The sequence below is a fragment of the Solanum tuberosum genome, unplaced genomic scaffold (assembly GCF_000226075.1).
Source record: "Solanum tuberosum cultivar DM 1-3 516 R44 unplaced genomic scaffold, SolTub_3.0 scf00189, whole genome shotgun sequence".
Classification (NCBI taxonomy): Eukaryota; Viridiplantae; Streptophyta; class Magnoliopsida; order Solanales; family Solanaceae; genus Solanum; species Solanum tuberosum.
Genome location: NW_006239113.1, coordinates 882,455 through 905,414, shown reverse-complemented (window position 1 = coordinate 905,414; position 22,960 = coordinate 882,455). Strand labels below are relative to the sequence as shown.

Below are 22,960 nucleotides of genomic sequence, written 5' to 3'. Positions count from 1 at the left end.
AAATGTTGGTGAGTTGTTTTTTAAGTTGTTCTTTCTTCATTAGTAAGTTGCATGCATGTGGAATGTAAATATATGTTTTATTTGATCATGCTATATAATGTATATATATGTACCCACTACACCAACTTGGTTGAGTAATGATGCAACCATGTTTCCTCTTCTAAAAGTTTGTTATTGATTAATTGGTTGTGACTAATTAATCAGTTGGGGTTTCTTTAGATCTTTTGCATGAATGATACTTTACCATAGGCTTGATATACAAAATATTTGGCATTTAAGTAGGGTTCGAAGCAAGGTTACACTTTAAAAAGGTGATATAAGTTGATACGACTGATATCATAATTCAACTTCGTGATTTATAGATCGTACATAAAATTCTTTATTGTTATTTTAAGGTTCTCATTCATCCTAGATTTGAACGACAAACAATTGAATATATATCTTGGTGATCAAGAGGATACAATACAAATCATAATATCATAAATTTTAAATCTACTTCTAAAAATCAATCATTTTTTTTAAATTATAGACTTATGTTACCTCAAAAATTTGTTAGAAAAGCACACTCCAAAAATATTTTCAACGGACTTTCAATAGATCTCTAACAAATTCTTGATGGACTAATCCGTCAACTAATGGACTGATTTCTAGTAGTGCCTTGAGCAATTATCTAACTAGACCTTCACATCAAAATGCGACAAGATCATATTCAGTAAAATTTCATAAAATGTGGTCTGAGGAGAATAATATGTACATAAACTTTATTCTTATCTCTTGAAGGTAGAAAGTCTATTTCCAAAATAACCCTCGACTAATTAGGCACCCAAAACAATGTGAAAAAAAAAGGATAGAATTATGTAACTGGATTTTTTTTAACCAAGATCCTATTTAACAAACAAGACATGATCAATTATTAGGGGTAAGTTAATTCCTTGATGCACAAAAAGCTCATGCAAGTTGCAACCTATATGGTTTAGGTAGAAAAAGCAAAAAAGGTGGATTAAGTAACCAAAACCTTTAAAATTTTAACAAAACCCCCTAAAATTGAACAGTATTAAAAGCAACACACCTTAAGACAATCATACCTCAAAATCTTATTCCTCAAATCAACTTAATTTGTCTTTTGAAAACCAAACAAATCAAATATATACCACTAGTTATAATCATGATAGCAAGAATCATTTTTTGCATTGCAATTTTATTAGCAATACTTTCAGTAATTCTCCTTGCAATATTCTCACCAATACCTAATCAAAACAAATCAAAATATCCCCCTTGGGTTGATTTATCCCTTTATATTCAACAACCTCGAATCCCCTCTTCCAATTTCCCCTCTCAGAAAGCGCCAACAGACTTTAGCGCTTTAATTTTCCATCGCCTTCTAACAGAAGGCCCAGAAAACACGTCTCGTATAGTTGGAAAAGCGCAAGGTTTCATCATCCCAATTCAAGATTTCGCGAATTCCGCGTTTAATATTATTTATCTTACATTTAATTCAAAAGAATTTAGTGGGAGTCTTAGTGTTGAAGCTAAGAGTTTGACAAATGATAATAACAAATTGAATGTTGTAGGTGGTACTGGCTATTTTGCCTTTGCTCGTGGTCTAGCTATTTTTGCACAAACAAAAATGGAAAATATTAATTCTGATAATTTAGAAGCTAATTATTATCAATTAAAGCTTCAATTGAAATACCCTAATAAATCCAAAACAATTCCAAGATGAATAATTAGCAACTTGTTAAATTATCCTTTATTGGTTCTTTTTTATAATTTTATTTTTATTTTACCTTTTTGCAACTCCTTAGATAGGAATATGATCAGTAGTTTACAAATTTGCACATGACTTTGATAGTACTCTCGATATCTTTATTAAAGCTTTGTAACTCGTGGCTAAACCCAACCTCTATAATCTAAAATAAATGCAAAAATGTCTCTTTAAGAAAAGAATTTGAAAAGAGCTAGATTTAAGAGTCTGTTCGGATGATTTTAGAATTTATGACTTATAAATTATGATTTTTAATTTATGATATTTTTTTCTGCTTTAAATTTTTTATTTATTTTACCAAACACTTTAAAATAATTTTGAAAACTATTTTAATTTAAAAATGTCTAAAATAAGTCAATTCAAACTACTTATACTCAACAATTGTCCTCCTTTCTTTTTTATTCTAAATATATGAATATAATTTTTGGAGAGATATTTTATTCATGAGATTGTCAATTATATAAAGGAGAAAGCAATAACACATGAAGGCAGCTACTTTTGCTTTGAATCGAAAAGATCGATTTGATTTGATTGTTTTTTATATATATATAACATAAATTGATGTTGCTCATTATTGTACTATATTTATCATAAAAATTTACGATATTTAATTCATAAATGTAACTAAAAATTCGTCAACAAATACTTTAATATATATCTCACACAATAGACGTACGTATTAAGAGATACATATGTTTATCTCTCAAAAAAGTGGATCAAAATGACATGAATTCACAAAATTTGAGTTTTAATTATGAGATAAAAAAAAGTATCTCACACAACTAAACTTAGTTTATTTGAAATACATAATAGAAATTTACAATAATTTTCAACTCTTTGTCGTTTAGGATGATTTGATGGATTCCAAACAAGCTTTATTAGATTATATTCTTGCAATTCAAATTAGGCCTTTTGTGGAAATTTTTTATTTATTGATTTTATCCAATCAAGAGTTAGGCTGGTACTGTTGTAGTAAGGTTTGATAATTTGGAGAATCCTTGTTTGTGTTGAGAAAACCCAGCATTCATATGATAATATAACAATGGAGAAATTATGCCGAATAAGTAAACATATACTAGTTAATTAGTTAACATAGTTATAATTTTAGTTAATTTACAATTCACCACTAACATTTAGCGTTAATTACGTCGACTTCAATTCGTATAATTCGCCACGTTTGTATAATTCGCCACTAACAATTCTTCGTTTGATTTGAATTTGTATATGACGGTGATTTCCTTTTATTTTTCACTTTTATCATCAGATACATTCAATCTTTTTTGTATAACTTTTAAAGTTTGTATAAACGTGTAGTTTCAGAATTTGTATTCGGAATTTGTATCACTTTTGTATAATGTAATTTTTCTAATATAATTTGTATAACTGATTAAAGTTCAGATGTTTGTGTTTGTATAAATTCGTTATTTCAAATTTTATCATATTTGTGTAATTTCATAATTTGTAGTACTCTGAAAATAGATCCAATTTTAGATCTACAGTTGTACCCATATTTGTACAAATCTATGTTGTATGTAGTTATTCTATTTGTATATTTATACTTGTATAAATACGGATAAAAATAACTCAATTATATAAATACACATGAATTATACAAACGTACCCGCAAATTATTCAAACAAGGTGCGAATTATACAAATGAGTAAGCTATAGCTACAATCCGTAAATATGCAAATTATATCTAAGGAGTCTATTTAAGTTTATTGTAGTGGCTATTTGCGAAATTTCCCCAATTAACAATTAACAATTCCATATGTGTATCCCTCATTATATTTGGTGTATATCACTATGTATATTCCACTATATATCCATTTATCTCTTGTCATTTGTGTGTGTCAATGAAAATCTACTTGTGATATACACTGACATACGAAACATATAAAGTCATATACATATATTGAAGTGATCACGTCTATCATATATGTTTGTGATGCATACTGATATACATGATATACACATTAGATATGTACATGTCACAAGTGCATTGATTATTTTCTCTAAACTAATCCAAATCACCTCTAATCTTCCTCAAATTTTATTTATAAAATCATCCATATACTTTCAATCTATTCCAGCAACACCCTCTCACACTCGTTCAATCAAAGAAATTAAAATCACAACAATGTTAAATTAAAAAAATGTTAATTTATTTTTATTTCAAAAATATTCCACGTAACGATGAAATTCACTCATAATAAGGTTCGGTGAGCTAAGTTTAGGAACTAGGGCAAACTTCTATTCTATACTTGTCTCCTTCTATTTGTATCTTGACATAAAATTTATTATTTAATTATAGTAAATTAGCACTTGTTTTAGTTTCAACTCTAAGCATGATTCGATGCATATAGATCTTAGTCCACAATTTTTTGGGGGAAGTTTACGTTACACATTAAAAAGAGACCTTATATTTATTCGAAATAATGATTGTTTAAAAAAATTATATAATATAGCAATAGGTTGATTTGTTTGTATATTATATACAAGTGACGACACTTATTATCCATGCAAATGTAATAAGGCAGAAATATTGTATGCATATGAAAATATTTTTTAATCGTACGATATAATGATTTTTGTTATTATATTACTTTACAGCGTGGATGCAACGTATTCCTCTATAGAGATATTGTATATAAATAAATACATTTATTATGCTCACGGATACATTGTATTGCAAATATTATTATGCGCCTAAATATATATACCATGTATATTGCTCAGGCAAACGGTCAGTGGCGGAGCCAAAAATTTTAATATGGGGGTTCAAAATCTGAGAAGTAAACACACAAACTAGTGGAAGGGGGTTTGATATCTATTATACATACCTAAAAATTAAATTTTAACCATGTATAAATAGTAATATTTTTCGCCAAGGGGGTTCGGATGAACCCCTCATTATATATTGCCTCTGCCCCTGCCAACGGTCCTGCTTCACTTTATACTAAAAGAGTGTGATTGGGTCTGACTCTATTATAGAGCTAGTACACCGAGCAACTTCGAATTGTGCAGATACAAACTATTGTTATTTTGTAAAAACACAAACTATCACTTTATTTCATAATTAGAGGTGAAGCTATAGCTTTATATGAAAATTTCTCTATTTCTTTTTTTCGACTGTCCCCCCAAAATAGGTAGGTTTTAAGTTAGTAAGAAATAGCGGCTATTTTTTATTATCATGTAGTTTTAAATTTCGCTAATAAAATTTCAAAATATACTTATAAGCCATGTGTCCATGACATTCTTTTTTTCTCCAAAATTTGGTTTGACTATACATTGAATTGATTTTTTGAAAATTAGTTTGGAAACTTTGCATATCAAAATATAGTTTTAATTTTTAAATCTACTAAGTAGTTTTGTTTTATCAAAATTTAAAACATTAGTGATTTAGACTAATTTTGATTTAGTCATGTCTCTCTCTCTCTCTCTATATATATATATATATAAAAACTTAACTTCAAATACTATATTTTTTTCAACTCAACTTCAAATGCTATATGTTTTTAGTATCACATTTTATATATCCAAATTGATAATTCTTGTTTTATTAAATGTAAATATTGACTGTTCTTGTCTTATTATAGACAAATTAAAGTGGACTTCAATGTCACTCCATGTCAGGTTTTATATATTTTAGGTTAATAAAACCATATATTATTACTAACTCCATTATGTAGTTTTACCATTAAAATAATTAATATCACATGCTGTTTTTTACTTTTAAAACCAAAAAAAAAAATTAAAAAAATCTTAAAAGTAGAAAACTAATCAAACAACACAAAACCCTAGTCCCAGAAATTCAGAATTTATTTTCTTTATGTACTCTTTTTGTCTGCCACTTTCAAATGAGAAGAATAAGTATGAACACAACATTGTTGTAAACTTGTAATAGCACATGGAAGGTATGGAGGTCTAATTAAGTTACACATAAAATAAAATAAATATTATATGCTTTATCGATAGGAGCTATAAAAGATCAGTGAACAATACATCTTGTGTTAAGTAGGGTCAAGGACGTTAGGGAAAGAGTCGCAATCTAAGAGATGTGATGTAGACAATCTATCTTAACACAAGTATTACTGGTTACTTTCACTGTTCAAATTCTTAACCTATAGGTCACACGAATACAACTTTACCATTATTTCAAGATTCTTATTCTTTAAGAGTAACATCTATGCCAAATATTTCGTTTTAAAAGTATTGAAATGATTAATGTAGTAAAAATAATTAAACCATTTCACGTGATATGTTTTTCCTTTTGGTACTTAAAATATGATAAATTGAAACCTTTCATGAAAAAAGATACGTAGAATTATTACATATTAGTAGTATATAATATTATATAATAGTGAGATATGTATTCTTCTATAATGTTTTAAGTACGCAATTATATGCATTAGTTAAAAATCTCGCTAATTGATCTTATTATATTTTAAATTAATAATTTAATTCGATGTTGTTTAAGAAGAATTTCGAATGTATGTATAAATTAAATAAATCAATATAATGAGCAACCTTGCAATGAATAAAAATAGAAATATTTTGAAAATCATCGAGGCATTCAAATACAAATAAGTAAAATCTATTGGAGGATCCCCATCCACACTTAAATTGACTAAATCTAATACAGTGAGTCTTGTTTCGATGTGGAAAATCCTCAAACTTCAAGAAAAATGGTGTTGATTTTGTATAATCTATGAGTATCATTCACTAGATCGTTATGAACTTATAAAACTATGGGTCAAATAGGGTCGATAAATCATATTCTAAAAAATTCAAAAAATAATACACACAAAAAAATTAAGATAATCTTAAATTTTGGTTTCTTGACTCCAAAACTCTAAAAAGTGGTGTTGATTCTATATAAATTATGAATATCGTTATCGCAAATGGAACTACAAAATTTGCGATACATTTAAATGAAGTACTATAGTAAAAGTAGATGTATAATAATTATTGGTTTTCTAAGGGTTTAAAAAAAGACTAGATACTATGAATACATACATGATAAAATTCAAAAAAAAAAAAAACGATCAACAATTTATTATATTGGATTACATTAATTCATACATAATATTTACACCAAATCAACATATGCAGATCATATATTTGAATCTAAAGTTCCTTTTTTTCTTTAAAGTTATATTGTTGTTCCAAAAAAGAAACTGACCAACGATTTATATTGGATTAAATTAATTCACACTCGATATTTAGATCAAATCGACACATGCATATATATATTTGAATCTAAAGTTCCGTTTTCTTATTTATTTAACCATGATAATTTATATTGATGTGTTTACACCTTTGAGCTGACAAAATGAGAATCATATGATATGACAATCCATACAAGGAACTATGGCAAAAATAATATTTTAACTAAAAAGTAGTATTTTTCTAATTATAATATTGATATTATCAAGACCCCATTCTTATGCTATTCAACCACTAAAATTTGTTGTTACTCAGACAAAAAGGTGGGGATCACAAACCGACCAACCCAACAAAAACCCAAAATTGTGGACTATTTTTGCAAAATGATTGTCATTCAATATATAATTGAATACTATTTGTATAATAGATTGACATTATTGTTATCATATGTCCATGTACATCCCAACTAGAAACAATACTTAAAATATAAAATAAAATTAAAAGATCGTTGAATTAATATTCACCATCACTATTTGTGGTCAATTTTCATACGTTGATATAGTGATCGATCTTTTTATCACACTCTTTCATAGTCAATGAGCCTCTGTTTTACTAGTAAGGTACTAGTACGGACGTTAATGACTTTTACACTACAAGAAAAGTGTGAATTACATGGGAATTTTTCTGGGGATTAGTATGAAAATCTGTAGGAAACTTATTTTCCTGCAAATTTTTATACTAATTCCGAAGAAAATCCCCATGTAATTCACCGTTTTCTTGTAGTGTTATTTGATCGATATTTAACGTATAGGAGCTCTTCTAGGAACACCTTTCCTTTTGCGCAAATTCTTCTTTGGTTTCAAAGGTGAAATGCACCATGTTTGAATTACCTCCGATGACTCATTCAAAGAGATACAAGATTCATTTTCATTTGAGTGATCAAATTTCGTAATTTGATTGGAAATGTAGTTCTTCTGACGTTCTTTGCAAATATTTGCATCGATGGATACCTAGAATGAATTTTCATAGAAATGAATTTCATTAATAAGCAAATAAAATCGACGAAAATGAAATCAAATATTAAATATGGTGAAGTAGAAATAATTTACTTTGCAAGCAATGGAGCAAAATCGATTTGGTAAATCTTGAAGGTGTCTCCCACAAGCTTCACAAGTTACATTTCCCTTTAATTTTGAAGTTTTGTTATCTTTAGATTGAGGACGTGGATTTAGATGTATAGCTTTTTCACCATTAATCTTGTAAGTCTGCAAAATTAATAATTAAAATACAATTAGATAAAAATATATACTGCAAAAAATTGAAATTAGTACTAGACTTAACACCTAAATTGATCGTAGCTAACAAATATTTGTGATAATTTATAATTAAATAAGATTAGTGACAAATTTTTATATACACGCCAAAAAATTTATGTTTAGTTACAAAATTTATGCCTCACAAATTATTATTTGAATAACATTGTAATTAATGGGGAAAAAACGTGTGGTTTCACTAAACAAAAAATGAATATCAAATTTCATATAGGATCTACATTAGAGTGAATAAGCATATATAATTATCGTGTAAAATTTAGTACTAATTAATCCGTACATTATTTGATTTTTTTTACAGATTATAATATTTACAGAATGAACATACCTAATGTCTGACTATATAAGAAAATAATGAGATTTTCTAAATATTAATTATAACTTTACAATCATATAGTAGTAATTTACTAGTCTGAATAATTGAAATTAGTTATAATTTAAGATATTAAAATAAAAACTTGATAAAATAAAGAGACGTAATGCATTACTACGTTACTATAGTACAAGACCATTATAAATTTTATATCAAAAAGAATTGAAAAAGATATTTAACTTTATATAATACATTTTTAACTATAACAAATTATTTTATATTTTTGCTAGGGCTGTTTAGTGAGCAAACTAATTAAGTTTCTATCTCTCTTTAATTAATTAGTACATATACTACAATGATTCTGATTGTTTTTTTTCTTTATTTCTAGCTCTATATTTGTTGTAAATACACTACATTTGGATGAATTAATAGTTAAAATGTTAACTATATCGCTAAAAAGTGATTTTCTTGAAGAAAAGAAAATATATGAATAAAATCGATTTAAAATATTAATAATATCTTATTAAAGTTTGGCTTTTCACCATGGAACATTATGAGCTAATTTTGAATATATGATCTAAGTTAATTACCATTTTAAACCAAACAATATCACTATCTATAATAAGAATTTACATGTAATTATTCTACATGTAAGTTAAGTACCATTTTAAATCACCAATCAATATCTATCATAGAAATTTACCATAATAGTAATTATTATTATTTAATAAGACTTGACTCTACCAAAAATATTAAACTATAATATGTGATATCAAGGTAATTGCCATTTTAAATCATCATCAATATTTATCCTATAAATTTACCTAATTACCTTATAAAACTTGATTATATAAATATATTTTGGGCTTTTTTTTAGAGTGTTAGTGAGCCTAGAACTCAAACTCATTTTTAACACACACAAAAACCAAAATTTAAGATATCACTAGAAACACAAACATGCATGAATTGACTAATTAATCAATTTAACTATAAAAAAAAATTTAATTAGATCAACATTCAAAAATCATACCAAAGTATTACTATAAATTATAATCATACGAAAAAATATGTTTTAAAATATTGATCAAAATTTACGTAAATTGAATCTCAACGAGCAAAAACCAATGAATTCAACAAAAAAAAAAACATACCTGAATTTCAGAACAATTTAGATGTTTCTGAATCTCATGAAGTCTAATAACATCGTGATAAACGTATTTGCAGATTTGAAGCCATTCATGGAAGCAATGCGACGAAGAAGATACGCAGTGTTTGCAGAAACAGAGATTACAATCAATACAAAACATATTCTTCTCATTTCTTCTCAATTCTCTGTGATATCCACACGATTCGAAAAACTTTATATTCAGCAAATTCTCAATCCAATCTACTCCATTCATCACTCGAATTTTACCTCCAATTAGCTTCACAAAAACAACAATCGTATCATTGAAATTGAAAATTTAAGATCTGATAACAGTTTAAAATCTAAAACAATTACGCATAAAATCAAATTGAAAACATATAAATATGAAATTTAATTGATATTACTAACCATTTTTTTGTGGAGTTTTTAGTGAAATGGAAGAAAAAGAGGAAGATGATGATTTTTATTTTATTTTTTTGAGTAGAAGTGGAAAACAGAGTTATTATTTTTTTTCTTTATAAAAAAAGCAGTGGGAAAAGTGAAGGAATGATGGCCGTCTGATCATTTAAATAGGGGCCCACGTCAGGCGTAGTTGTTAGGTTTTAACTGTTGGATTTTCCCGCCAATTTCGGCCAATGCTTTCGGAGTTATGGAGGCGGCCGTCTTTGTCTTTTGAAAAAACTCTCTATATATATATATAAAAAAAAAAAAAAAAATATTTTATGGAGATTTTGTACTAAAAAATATTATTTAAAAAAGGAAAAGTAATATTTGGGGATAAATATCAAGAGTCATGGTTGTAATATTTGAATATTATGGGTTAAGATTTTAAATTTTATGATAATTTATTGATTTATTGGGTTTAAATTCTATTTTTATAATACATATATATTTTATGTATTAATGATATATTTAGTGTAATTTTATGCATAGATAGCTTGACGGTGAAATTAATAAAGTGTTTAGTTTTAGGCACCCACAATATAGAGGCTCAAAAAAATTTAATAGTTAATTTTATTATTATTTTGTTTCACATAATATAAAATTGAAGATGGTAAAGAAAAAATTCAAAACTTCTATAAGAAATGAAAGAAATATTTTAGAACTTTGGAATAAATAACTGAAATTTTTATCTTAAAAATAGAGTTTTCAAAATAACATCCAATGTAATGTATTGCAAACACGTGACTAATATGTTATTAACTAGAAATGATGGTTAATTTTATAAATAATGATATTATTATGTGAAGTTAATTAACGACTTCATGTCGTATGAAAATACTACCCTAAAACAATAAGTGTCGCTCCCCATTTTTTCTCAAAACGGATTTTGTGCAGGACCTAACAACTCTTTTTGAGTTTAGAATAGAAAGGTTGAGTGGAACGAATTTGGACCATTGGATAAGATGGCTTGAGCGGCTAGGATTAGTTGTTCGATTTGATCAAAGCGATGGACGGACGAGATTTTAAAAGAATGGGTCTTGAGAATTGGATTGGCCATAATTGAAATCGAAAATGGTTATAATTGTAAAAAAAAAATAGAATTGAAAGGAATTAGAAGAGAATAGGCTGAAATTTAAATGATCTGGTAGAACATTAAGGAAATGTTATTCAATTAATAAAATACTACACATATTATAATATTTTCACACTTAAATTTTAATACATTTGAGTAAAATAAGTATTTTGAGTTTAACTATCGATAAATATAATAATTTAACAATAATAAAAATAATTTAATTATAATAATTTTGGCAAATTATAATAAATATATACTTATTTAGATAAAATTGATTAACATTTTAAACACAAAATATAATACGTATTTAATCGAATAGCACTTCGAAAGGGTTATCGGTCCGTCAAAATTGGGTGTCAACAATAAGTATGCAAAAATAAAATAAAAACAACTCTAATTTATTTGATTATATATATATTTGTATATATTTAATAACCGTTAACAAAATTTAGTGTTTCGTCAGATCTTTGATTTTCAATAAACACTAGACTCAAGAAAAAAATACATCAAGGTCATTATTATAACGTAAAATAAGATTTAAATATTATAATATCATATTTGGAATTTTATAAACTCAATTAACAAAACATTTCTACACGTGAGATTTTCTAATTTAGTAAGGCTATAAGATGGTTAATCAAAACAAAAAGATTGAAAATAAAAATCACTAAAAGAAGGACAATCTAATTTCTCTAAAAAATTAAGGTTTTGAGTTCCGAAATTCAAACTTCGAGATCCAAACTCCAATGCAAACTCAGGAAGATGAAACCCAAAAGGGAAGGAAACAAAAAAAAAAGACAAAGAGAACTGAATTGTGAAGTAAAAAAATCACATTTGCAAATACTACAAAGAATAAATGTATATGAAACATCTACAAGACAGAGTTGGATGTAACAATGAACAAGATTAGCAAAACTCAAAAAAAAAAAATGCACATCCAAATACTTTGATTGAGGCATCTAAAGACAAAGCAGTTTTTGAGGCTAAGACTGTCAGAGCACTCACATAGTGAGAAGAAAAAGGAGAATTCACAATTTTGTTTTTTATAAGGAACAACCCTATATACACATTAGAAGTCAAATAAGAAGAAGTGACAACTAGCACTCCAATATTTTATCTCTTACTATTTTTTTGTTAATTTGGAAATAACTTTAAATTTTAACTCCCTCTGTATTATAGTTTTGTCATCCAATTTATTCTAATTTTTTTTTGCTTGCAAAAATAGTTTTATATTTATATTTTTGCTAAGATTTCTAGTTATTTAAGTTATTTTCAGTCTCCTAAGGCAAACACCAAAAAGCATAAAATAAAGACATGTTGTCTCAACTATTTAACAGGAAACAGGAAATACCAACATGTTTATAATCTATTTCAATTTAAACATATAATTATTTATTTATAAATTAATTTCAAGCTTTTATTATTTATTATAATAATACTTATCAACTATTTTTAATCAATTAAGCCAAATATGTTATTGTTTTATTAGGCTGCTAAAGCATGAAAAAATCACTTTATTACCAAAATAGTTTTATAAGTTTTCAATATTGACTTTTTTTTTAATTATTTGACTTAATTTTGCATGCACTTTACAACTTGTGTTACACGGATTTTCTGTTTCAAGACAATTTACAACTTGTGTTACACAATTAGTAATTAGCTTAGTAATTAGCCGGTTAGTAATTATTAGTCAAACTGATTTAACATTTCAATAAAGCTAATTATTACGTTTGAAGAAAAATTACATACTTCAAATGTCTTTATCGTACATAAATAGATTTGAAAAATCGTAGGTTATTTATTAATTATATAATAATAATAATAATAAGATTATTTATTGTGATTCTTGTGTTATTTAATTAAACATTTTTAATCTTTAATTAATTCAAATATATACTTTTGCTCCTTTTACTAGTAAATATTCACAAATTTACCATAATTGTTAGTTGTTTCAATTTAATTACTCATGTGTTATGATAAACTTATGTTATAAATTCCATTAGACGATAATATTGTTTTAAAAACAGTAATAGGACAGATATAATATAATTCCTACATCAAGGGATTAAAACACACATTTTAATTAATTAAAAGCTAAATGTATTTAGTCAACTATTACAAAGATTAAAGGAGCGAGGGACTAAAATTGCTATTATCCCTTAATAATAATATCATCATAGTAATTTTTTTTTTACTACAAAATAAATAAAAATTATGTCTAGCATGCTCATTTTCCGCCGTGCAAATAGCACAATTCATTATGGTAGTGAATTTAAAAAAGAAATTAGAAATTAATTAATATTTGTTGTCCTTTAAACATTTCATTTTATTTTATTTTCTTAATGGATCATATAAAATCCATCAAAGCAAATCTTGGTAAATGATGATTTTCACCCAAGAAAAAGGGGAATGATTTTTTGCAATAACAGCTAATTTTCATGATTAGCATTTGTTATGATTTTCTTGATTAGATTTGATGGGATTTTGGCCCCTTTTTCTCTCTACATTTTATTTTTTGTTGCTTTTTCTTGTTAATAAAAAGTGGGGAATCTTGGTTACACAAAGTGACGAAATTTTCATCAAATGCTTTTTTGAGTAATTATTAGTGTTTATAAAAATAAATAAAATGATCAATTTTATACCTTTAATGGTTTGAAAAAATGTTCCATATGTCGTACAAACTTTTTTATTATAAAACAAATTGGTTTTGTCTATAATTTTACAGAGATTTCAATGACCAGAACATATATATTTTTTTTAATGAGTGTGATGTCCGAGCCAGCTTTCGGCACCTAATTTCACGGGATATCTGCCAGGCTGCCACCACCCACCTGCAACAAATATTAGGTAACTCTGTCCATAAGGCTAGAACAAATAGGAAGAATCACCTAGTATTTTTTGTCTCCGTTGAAACCTCAGAATTCTCAACCACTTCATTGACCACTAGGTCACACCCTTGGATGCACCAGAAACATATGATAAATACAAGATTATAAGTCTTTTTTCTTCAAGGTATATACACATATGTATACTACCATGTGGGTCCTCCTCTGGTCTCGAGAGGGTGGAGCGTATGCAAACCTTACACCGTGTAAATTCCTTGGACCAAAAAAACAGCAACATTGTTCTTTTATAACTAACTAATGTTTTACATAAATTGCTAGAGCCTTGAAGGAAATCATTATGCCAAGCTCAAAATTAAAAATTATTGAGAATGAACATATCATTAAATAACAATGCTTTCAATTTTGTGAAAGGGTGAACTTAGTTATTACAAAGTGAATCACCTTAAGAAAAGAAGAATCCCTCTTCTTTCTCTAAATAAACCAAAACATAAGATTACAATATCAAATGTTGGTTTAGCAGAACATTGTAGTCCTTCATTTACATATCAAAAGTAGACTACCAAAGCATCTTAGAAGAGGTAATTGATACCATAAGACGAACCAAACGTGAGTTCATAAACAAGTGACCTGAGGATTGAGAGTCTGATAAAACGTACATTGAAGTAACTAATGAGAGTTCAGGATCCAAAAAGTGGAGGCCAATAGTTTCTCCTGTTTATCTATCATCTGTGAGTAGTAAGCAACTGAAGCTTCTCTTTGTGGTACCGTTTCCAGTATTGCTCTCGACTGTTTTTCTAGTACTACTGCAACCATGTAAAGGAAAAAAAGATAAGAATCAATGCATGCATGATCTAAAAGCTTGTTTCTGAGGAACTTAAGCTTGAAGATTATATCATATTTCAAGTTCAAAACAGTGACAATGTTGATTTATGAAGGACATTATATCTTGTGGAACTATATGCTAATGTTGAGAAACCTAAAGTGTTGAAGTCAGACCCTTCTAAACTGAGACTTTGCAGCAACCATTTGCTTATATAGGACAAACCAGTAAAAAAGGATAACCTGATTTAAACGTTAAAAAGTCTAGTTAATGACACCAAGAGGTTCAAATGACAACATTTTTATCAGAACACCCACAACTGATCAACCTAAGCAAGGAATTCAAGAGGAAATATCACCACATGCTGCAAACTGAACAAAATCTCAAACTGCTTCAAGAGTAAAATACCACATTATCTATGACTATTCCCAGTATTTCAAGAATATTACCTCTATATGTATATAACTCATATGCAATCATTGCCTTATTTCCACAGATTCAACCTTTAAAGAGAAGAAAACATGGATTGTTTTTCTTTATCTAGAAAAGATGCATTATTGACAAAACATAACATAACAAATCAGTCGTACAACAAAATACGCATGCTAAGCCATTAGTTTGTTTCAACTCTACCAAGCATGAAATTTTCCTCAAGTTTTGGTCGTCAAAAATATATATGCACATATATTTCAGATAAAAGGTATTTGAATGTCGAGCAGAAATAAAAGGAGCAGTGACAGACGCTGACTAATTATTATAATCAAAATACCAAATCGTTCAGTAAAGGCAATCTGAATAGATTAGAAAAGAAACATCTTTGGACTACTTGAAAACATTAAAAAGAAAATTAATCAGGAAACTAAGTTACTCCACAATACTTGGGAAACATTGGATTGCCCCAAGTACTCTGAGGAGCCCTGGTTTATTTTTTTATGATATAGAATTGTCTATAAATCAGGTATCTCCACAATGAAAAATACAAATATATAGAAAAATAAATAAAAACAAACAATATTTGGCCTTATTTACGATATTGTAAAGGAAATGTAGACATCATATAAGCAACTGATTTTGGTAGTAACCCATCAAATCAATTTTCGCAGTGGAAATGAAAACTTTACAATTCCAGAAAGGCATAGAAGGCAAGAACTTAAGCCCGCTACTGATCATTCCGTGTTAGTTTCATGGTTGATTGCAATAAATTACTGTAATGTGTTCAAGTTGCGTCTATGCTTGAATCTTTTTCCTTCTTGCAAATTATATTCTCTTGAGAAGATATAAATAAACAATACAAGGCTTGAATATATATTTTATATGTATATTTTCCTTAGGTTTAGTGGCATGTTTGGCTTCTTTATCAGCAAGTAGAAGAAACTCCTAACTTTGTAGGGTGCGAAATGAAAAAGCACAGTGGGAGTTTCCCGCTTTCCTGGTAGAGGCTTTGACCGTGCAACTGCCCATTACGTTTCGTGATGTATGTTAGAGAAGAAACAATACCAATCAAGATTAACTTTCTATGGTGAAAGGGAAATGAGATGTATGTACTGTTGTTGCTACCACTGCTTTTGCTGCTCTAAGTTATTAGTTTCTTCCTTTGTATGAAAAATGACATTCTTGTAATATTTTCGCTTCCTCTGTCACTTAGAATCTAGCTGTTTTTTCTCTTTTGGTTGAATGTGATCAATTGTGTGTGTATGTATAGACATATGGAAGCCAAATGTGCTTTTCCATAAAATTTCACTCATAAAGTTTATGGTTTCCCAACTTGGGAAATGTGGCTTACTTGGCCACTAGACACAAGAGTATTTCCCAACTCAACTTGATTACTAAACCATAGGCCAAGACTGTTTAGAAGGAATGTGGTTTCCATATCGTCCCACATAATCTCATATAATTATCGTTTTTACTTTTTTACTTCAGTAAACCCACGCTTCAGTTGTGCTTTGTGCATTACGCTCCAGCAGGCAAATGTAGCTTTTTGCAGTTGACAACACAACTAGAAAAAATCAAGCATGAGTTCAAAGACAAATTGGAGTTATCATTTATGTACAGTTTAGAGCCTTTAGACAGGCCACTGAGAGAATCATCAACTGTATCAGTAAGTTCTTATTAGCATTTCCTGTCCTTATAGGATATAAAACGTTCCTTTCATAAAACAGTCACCATTTTTTCATGTCAATATCATGACAAATGTTATCGCAGATCGGAGGTGCCTTAAATGCATGACTTTCTTAAACCATCAATAGGTAATTTAAGTTATTTCATTCATATTGATACTTCATTCAAAAGGAAATCACAAAAATGCACTCATAAGAGTACAACAAAATCAGCACCCAAGGGAGTGGACTGTAGCCTAGTGTTTAATAAAGTGTGTTGAGAACCATGAGGTCTCGTGTAGCAAAAACACTAGGTGAGTTCAACAAGTGTCCCATGGAATTAGTCGAGGTAAGCATAAGCTGGCCCAGACAACATAGTTATCCGCCCTCTCCCCCCTAAAAAAAAGCAGCTTCCTTTTTACTTATCTCAAACAAAAAATTCAACAAGTCATAATCCACACAATGAAAAATCAAAAGATTGTGATCAAAGTATCCGAAATCAATCTTACAAGTAGTCACCGGGGTCATTGATTATCTGCCAGCTCCTGTTGATCTGTGCCTTCATCATTTAGGTTTCCAAACTTGTCCTTGAAGGAATCTTGCCTCTGCAACCACATCATGTGCCCCTACCCAACAAATTACACAAATTGGAGGAGGATATTACAAGGTGGAGGAATAGAACCCTCGCCAACAAGGTAAAATTTCCGCAGTCAATCAACCGAGCTACTAAGATTTCTTTACCAAGCATACTTGAAATTGAAATTACCTGGAGAGCAGCAGCCCAGACAATGAGGAATGAAGCGAACCAGAGCTTCTTGTCCTTGAGGAGTTCCTTCACTACAAATTTTCTATTCTCCATTGATGAGTACCTCAAAACCCCTTGTTACTAAAACACTGTAATTTGCATATTGAAAATTGGACTCGGGTTGTATTTCTCAAACGGGTTAAATTTTATGTAAATTATACTTCACACCCATAAGTTTTATATTGTACTATTACTAAGAGTAATTATTAATCTCGCGCTCTGTACGTGTATATCCTTTATCATTTATCAATGCGTATACAATTTAAAAGAAATAACGAATGCTTAATCGTGATCATGATCAAGGTATTGCCATAGCAATGGTAAGATCGCGCCTCCTATTCCACAATCACTAAGCACAATACTCAAACTAGCTTTCCTTTAGATCGCGATTGTGGTAGGCATAATCTATTGTTCATACCATAATCTAACGGTGTCAAAACTCATCCCAACCCCTCAAATCCTAATTAAAATTATCTTAACAACTTCTATGTGATAATATTGACTTATAAAAAGATCCAAAATATAATTTGTTACGTCACTAGGACAATAGCCCTTTTCCAACAACATAAATTTCATTTATGTTCAACATAAACTTCTATAAGTAAAAAAAAAGAAAAGAATACAAAGTTATATCCAAAAGAATATTCATAACTTATTATTCCTTGTTCAATTTTGTACATTGACATATGAAAAATGAATATATGTATACACATAATATCAACTAAACTAAATGTTCAAAATGGCCTCTTTAGGTTCTTCAAGTCCAAAGAATCAATACATTCTACCTCACCTCTATGCAAATTCAACAATTTCAACAACTCACTTGCCTTCTCCTTAGTATTTTCACTACAACCAACTTGTATTAGTAACAATAGCTTTTGAAATGCACCAACTTGAAGTGCTTCATTAATAAGCACAACATTATCCCTTTTCTCAATTAATAACTTCCATAATATTGAAACTGAAAATTCAGTTGCTAAAACTGAAACTCTCAATAATTTCTTGATCAAAACAGGAATAGTTAAGGCATAATTATTAGCCCTTTTTTTCCCTTCTTGTGAGTTGCAAATTCTAGCCAAAATTCCCAATACTTTTTCACATATGCTCTTTTCACAATCCACAAGTGTCTCTATAAGCAATTCCACTAATCCCAAATCAACAAATTTGGATCTTGCTTTCTCATTTGATAATTGTGATGAATTAACCATATGGTAAATTGTTAATAAAGAAGCTTTTGTAGTTGTAGGACATATTGGCTCTTTTACTAACTTCACTAATGATTCCAAACTTCCATCAATCTTTAATAACTCTTCTACTCTCCATGTTTCTTCCATTCTCATTATTTCTTTAAGCAAAAACACTGAATTTCTCCTACTTGATAAACTTCCACATTTCAAGAACCAAATCATGCAATTTAATGATGATTTTGATCCAAGAAATGACTTGGACTCACCATCTAGAGGCAATAATATTGTCAAAGTTGATAATATTTCTTCCATTGTTTCAACTTCATAAACGGATGATTTCTCCGTAAAACCAACAAGTATAGATGATAAGATCTTCCCTGCACCATTTGCAACAAAACAACGTTTATTCCTCATACTTTCTTTTATCATCTTCCTCATTTTCATTACTAGTTCGCGACTAGACTCTGAGCCTTGCTGCAATTTGCAGCAAGACTCAATCTTCCTAAGAATCACCGTTACCTCATCAGAGGTAACGGGGATTCTTGGAGTTGGGATCCTCTCGATCCCATAATCTTTATTCACAACACACCATTCTTGGATCATTTTCCTCATTGTGTGATTAGGAATTGGCTCAAGTGTCTTCACCACTTTTTTAGTGATAGGACATGTTTGATTTCCATTTTCAATCCATGTCTCGATACTCACTCGATCATACGTGATCCCCGTCGACAACGTCACCGGATCCTTCATCAAATCTAATGAAATTGGACACTTGAAATGGCTAGGAACCATCAACAACTCCATGGTTTTTTCTTCAATTTGTTTCTTTGAGTTACTCCTCCTTGATGCTCTTTTCTTCCTCCATGTTGAAATCATTGTTTTTATATTACAACAACAAAAAGAAACAAAACTTAACTTGAACTTGAAATTAAATCTTTGGAAATGAGTTTGGTTTTATGATTTTATTGTTTGCAAGTTATAGAAATTAATAAGAGTTTGTAGGGAGTACTATGTGTATATATATGTGAGTTTGTTGATGTCACGCGGTTCAACGTTCAATATTTAATATAATTGTAGTACTATCAAAACTATGTATTATAATTTTAATAATAAAATATTTCATGAACGTGTGAGCTAAATTGAATATTGACTAAGAAAAATTGTGAAGTGTTGAATAGGAATGGGGCAAAAAAGGGGTGCTAAGAAGGTTTGTTTAGACTAGATTTTTTTTATTTTTTTTTTGACTAAAGATGTTAGGTTGAAAAAATAAAATAGAAAATAATTCAAAGGTTGGTTTAATTTTGACGGGAGAAAATAGACAAGACAAAAGACTGGTCGGTGGACTAACCTTACTCATTTGATTTTATTTTAGCGTAATTAAAATTATTAATTTTTATAATTAAAAAATTACTTTATGTGATACTTAAGCAAAGTTGGGTGATTTTTTTATTCTAGAAAATTAATAGTTTAGCAATTTTTGTGATATTTATATTAAAAAGATTAAGTGATCTTTTGTTATAAAAATAATTTAATAACTTTAGTGCAAATATTTTTATTTTTTTTATGAATTACTCCATGTATGAGGATAATATATTCCTAGTAATAATTTAATTTTTATATAAAGGAACCAAGAAACACACAATTTTTAATTATAGAGGTAATATATTGAGTCGTGTATCACAAAAATCAAAACAATTTTTTTTTATTAATAATCGTGACCAAAAATCTTATTCCGACTGTCAAATGTAAAAAATGTCAATATTTTTTAAAATAAATTATAAGAAAAGTGCTACATAAATGAAACATATGGAGAACAAAAAGTTGTATAAAAAATATAGAATTCAAAGGAATCAAACTTGTATACGCTTCTTTATTTTGGTCTACACGGACTCGCTTTACATGTAAAGTTTGGTTGTTACAAGGCTTGCAGCAAACCTAACGCGCAAGCTATGAAGTAGTAAGGTCAAAGATACTATTCCCTCCATGATCATGACCAGTATTAATTTATGCGATGTAATTTGACTTGACATAAAATTTAAGAATTTTTTTCTACAAATTGTGCTCTACTCTTTCCGTCCACTTTTTAATTGTCACATTGCGCTTTTTGAAAGTTAATTTGACTAATTTTCAAAGTGAAATTAGATTACATTAATTTGATATTTTAAACAAAAAATTTAGATATTCAAAAACTATATGAAAAGTACTATAAATTGCAATTTTTTGCATATCAATATGATGAAAAATACATCGTAAAATATTAATCAAAGTTAGTATCGTTTGACTCTAAAAAGGAAATTATGACAATTAAAAGTGGACGGATGTAGTATTATTTTTATAAACATGGAAACATCACAAGTTATGAAAACTATCAATTTTTTCTCAATTTTTACAGTCTTATCAAATGAGCAAATCATGCTAATAAATAAGATATCAAAATGTCCAAAGACATTGTATTAATAAATCGCATATTTCCATGTTCGGATGTTCCTTTTATAAATACATGTTTACGGTTGCCAAATTTCAAATACACAAAATTTATAGATCCACTGATCAATAATTATACTCCCTCCGTTCCCTTTTGTATGTCATATTTTTATTTTGCACTTACATTAAAAAATGATGTAACTTTACCATTCTACCCTTATTTAATTTTTTTGAAACTCAAGTTTTCAATTAATTTATTTTGATTAATTAATTTGACCAATTAACATGAATCATTTATTTAACTTTTCTAAGTTGGTCAAATGTATATTTTTAAAGCTAATAACTACAAGGGTAAAAAAGGAACAATATGATAATTTATACATTGATTTTATGAAATGACAAGTATATTGAAGCGTAAGAACGTGAGGAGCGGATTACCAAGTAAACCAAAAAAAAAAGGAATTGGGAATATATATTTTCTTTTTTTTCCTCTGAAAAATATAATGCATGTTTACTGCTCAACAGACTTTTATTATTTCAGTTCTATAGCGTAAACAATATTTATATAATTTAGAATATATTATATAATTCCTCTGTTTATCTTTATTTATTTATTATATTATTTTGGATTGTTCAACGATAATTGTCTAATTTATAAAATCAATCAATAATTTAACATATTGTATCAATTTTACCCTATTAAGTACTTAAATACTTCTTTTTTCAATGTTTAGATGACATATACTCTCTTCGTCCCTTTTTATTTGTTAAATTTTGACTCGACACACTTACTTGATTGGTATAGTGAATTTACCATTTTAGACTTATTAATTGATAAGGTCTCAAATATTTACTCAGTACATTTTTCAAAGACATTAACTCAATGTTAATAAATTGAGGGTATAATAGGGAAAGATAAATTATCTTTTCTTGATTTATCAAAAATGACAAATAAAAAGAGACATTAAATTAGAAAATATTTGACAAATAAATAGAGACGAAAGGAGCATTTGGTAATATTATTTCACAATGTAATATTCTTAATCTATACGTCACGTCAATAGTAAATAACTATTCCCTATGTCCTAATTGATGTGACTTACTTTCTTTTTTAGTCTGTTTAAAAAAAAATGACATATTTTTATATTAAATAATAATTTAACTATAAAATATTTATTTTACCCTTAATAAAATGATTTACAGTCATATAAATTTCTATCATTCATTTTAGATCACAAATTTTAAAAATCTTTATTTCTTTCTTAAATTTCATACCGAATCAAACTACTTCACATGAAATGGACAGATGATGGAGTACTCTATATTGGACAGAAAAAGTACTAATTTGACCTAATTAACAACTGACATGGGCTGCTTTCGAAGCATGCCTCGTGAGTCGTGTCTCATTGTGTCATATGTCATGCATGGCAAGCCTAGCTACCTGCTTCACCTCTGGTTCGAGTCTTGAAAATATAAAAAATTACTCCCTCCGTCCCATTTTATGTGGCACCATTTCCTTTTTGATCAATTCCAAAAAG

General features: G+C 28.3%; 4 protein-coding genes across 7 annotated transcripts; 1 reads left to right on the top strand and 3 right to left on the bottom strand.

The window, feature by feature from the left end:
- The first annotated feature begins 1,145 nt into the window (after nucleotides 1-1,145).
- On the top strand, nucleotides 1,146-1,723 carry LOC102605324 (dirigent protein 11). Its single transcript, XM_006354993.2, has one exon. It carries the CDS (start codon nucleotides 1,166-1,168, stop codon nucleotides 1,721-1,723), a length of 558 nt encoding a protein of 185 aa, XP_006355055.1. The 5' UTR covers nucleotides 1,146-1,165.
- A 5,598-nt stretch (nucleotides 1,724-7,321) lies between these two features.
- On the bottom strand, nucleotides 7,322-10,193 carry LOC102604985 (uncharacterized). The gene is made up of 4 exons (XM_006354992.2): nucleotides 10,134-10,193; nucleotides 9,730-10,002; nucleotides 8,044-8,199; nucleotides 7,322-7,944 (listed from the first exon to the last, which is right to left on the bottom strand). Exons 1-4 carry the CDS (start codon nucleotides 10,134-10,136, stop codon nucleotides 7,735-7,737), a joined length of 642 nt encoding a protein of 213 aa, XP_006355054.1. The 5' UTR covers nucleotides 10,137-10,193; the 3' UTR covers nucleotides 7,322-7,734.
- A 4,256-nt stretch (nucleotides 10,194-14,449) lies between these two features.
- LOC102604434 (uncharacterized) lies at nucleotides 14,450-17,950 on the bottom strand. 4 transcript variants are annotated; one of them, XR_001474358.1, is made up of 4 exons: nucleotides 17,773-17,950; nucleotides 17,526-17,632; nucleotides 15,360-15,413; nucleotides 14,450-14,893 (listed from the first exon to the last, which is right to left on the bottom strand). XR_001474358.1 is itself a non-coding variant. In XM_006354991.2 (3 exons), exons 1-2 carry the CDS (start codon nucleotides 17,863-17,865, stop codon nucleotides 17,531-17,533), a joined length of 195 nt encoding a protein of 64 aa, XP_006355053.1. In that variant the 5' UTR covers nucleotides 17,866-17,949; the 3' UTR covers nucleotides 14,450-14,893; nucleotides 17,516-17,530. The 4 variants fall into 4 exon arrangements, 3 of the variants coding, with proteins under 3 accessions (XP_006355053.1, XP_006355052.1, XP_015167652.1); XM_006354991.2 differs by lacking the exon at nucleotides 15,360-15,413 and having other exon boundaries at nucleotides 17,516-17,632; nucleotides 17,773-17,949; XM_006354990.2 differs by lacking the exon at nucleotides 15,360-15,413 and having other exon boundaries at nucleotides 17,773-17,948.
- A 488-nt stretch (nucleotides 17,951-18,438) lies between these two features.
- On the bottom strand, nucleotides 18,439-20,001 carry LOC102604093 (U-box domain-containing protein 21-like). The gene has a single exon (XM_006354989.2). The coding sequence runs from the start codon at nucleotides 19,872-19,874 to the stop codon at nucleotides 18,546-18,548; it is 1,329 nt and encodes a 442-aa protein (XP_006355051.1). The 5' UTR covers nucleotides 19,875-20,001; the 3' UTR covers nucleotides 18,439-18,545.
- Nucleotides 20,002-22,960: the final 2,959 nt, after the last annotated feature.

Bases quoted from the DNA above. Each gene is read 5' to 3' on its own strand.
- LOC102605324 (XM_006354993.2), top strand. From the start codon at position 1,166: ATGATAGCAAGAATCATTTTTTGCATTGCAATTTTATTAGCAATACTT.
- LOC102604985 (XM_006354992.2), bottom strand. The intron at 8,200-9,729 runs GTATGTTTTTTT...TTAATTTTGCAG, and splicing joins TAAATTGTTCTGAAATTCAG to ACTTACAAGATTAATGGTGA. The intron at 7,945-8,043 runs GTAAATTATTTC...AATTCATTCTAG, and splicing joins TTTGCTCCATTGCTTGCAAA to GTATCCATCGATGCAAATAT.
- LOC102604434 (XM_015312166.1), bottom strand. From the start codon at position 17,865: ATGGAGAATAGAAAATTTGTAGTGAAGGAACTCCTCAAGGACAAGAAG. The intron at 17,633-17,772 runs GTAATTTCAATT...TTTGTTGGGTAG, and splicing joins TCTGGGCTGCTGCTCTCCAG to GGGCACATGATGTGGTTGCA.
- LOC102604093 (XM_006354989.2), bottom strand. From the start codon at position 19,874: ATGATTTCAACATGGAGGAAGAAAAGAGCATCAAGGAGGAGTAACTCA.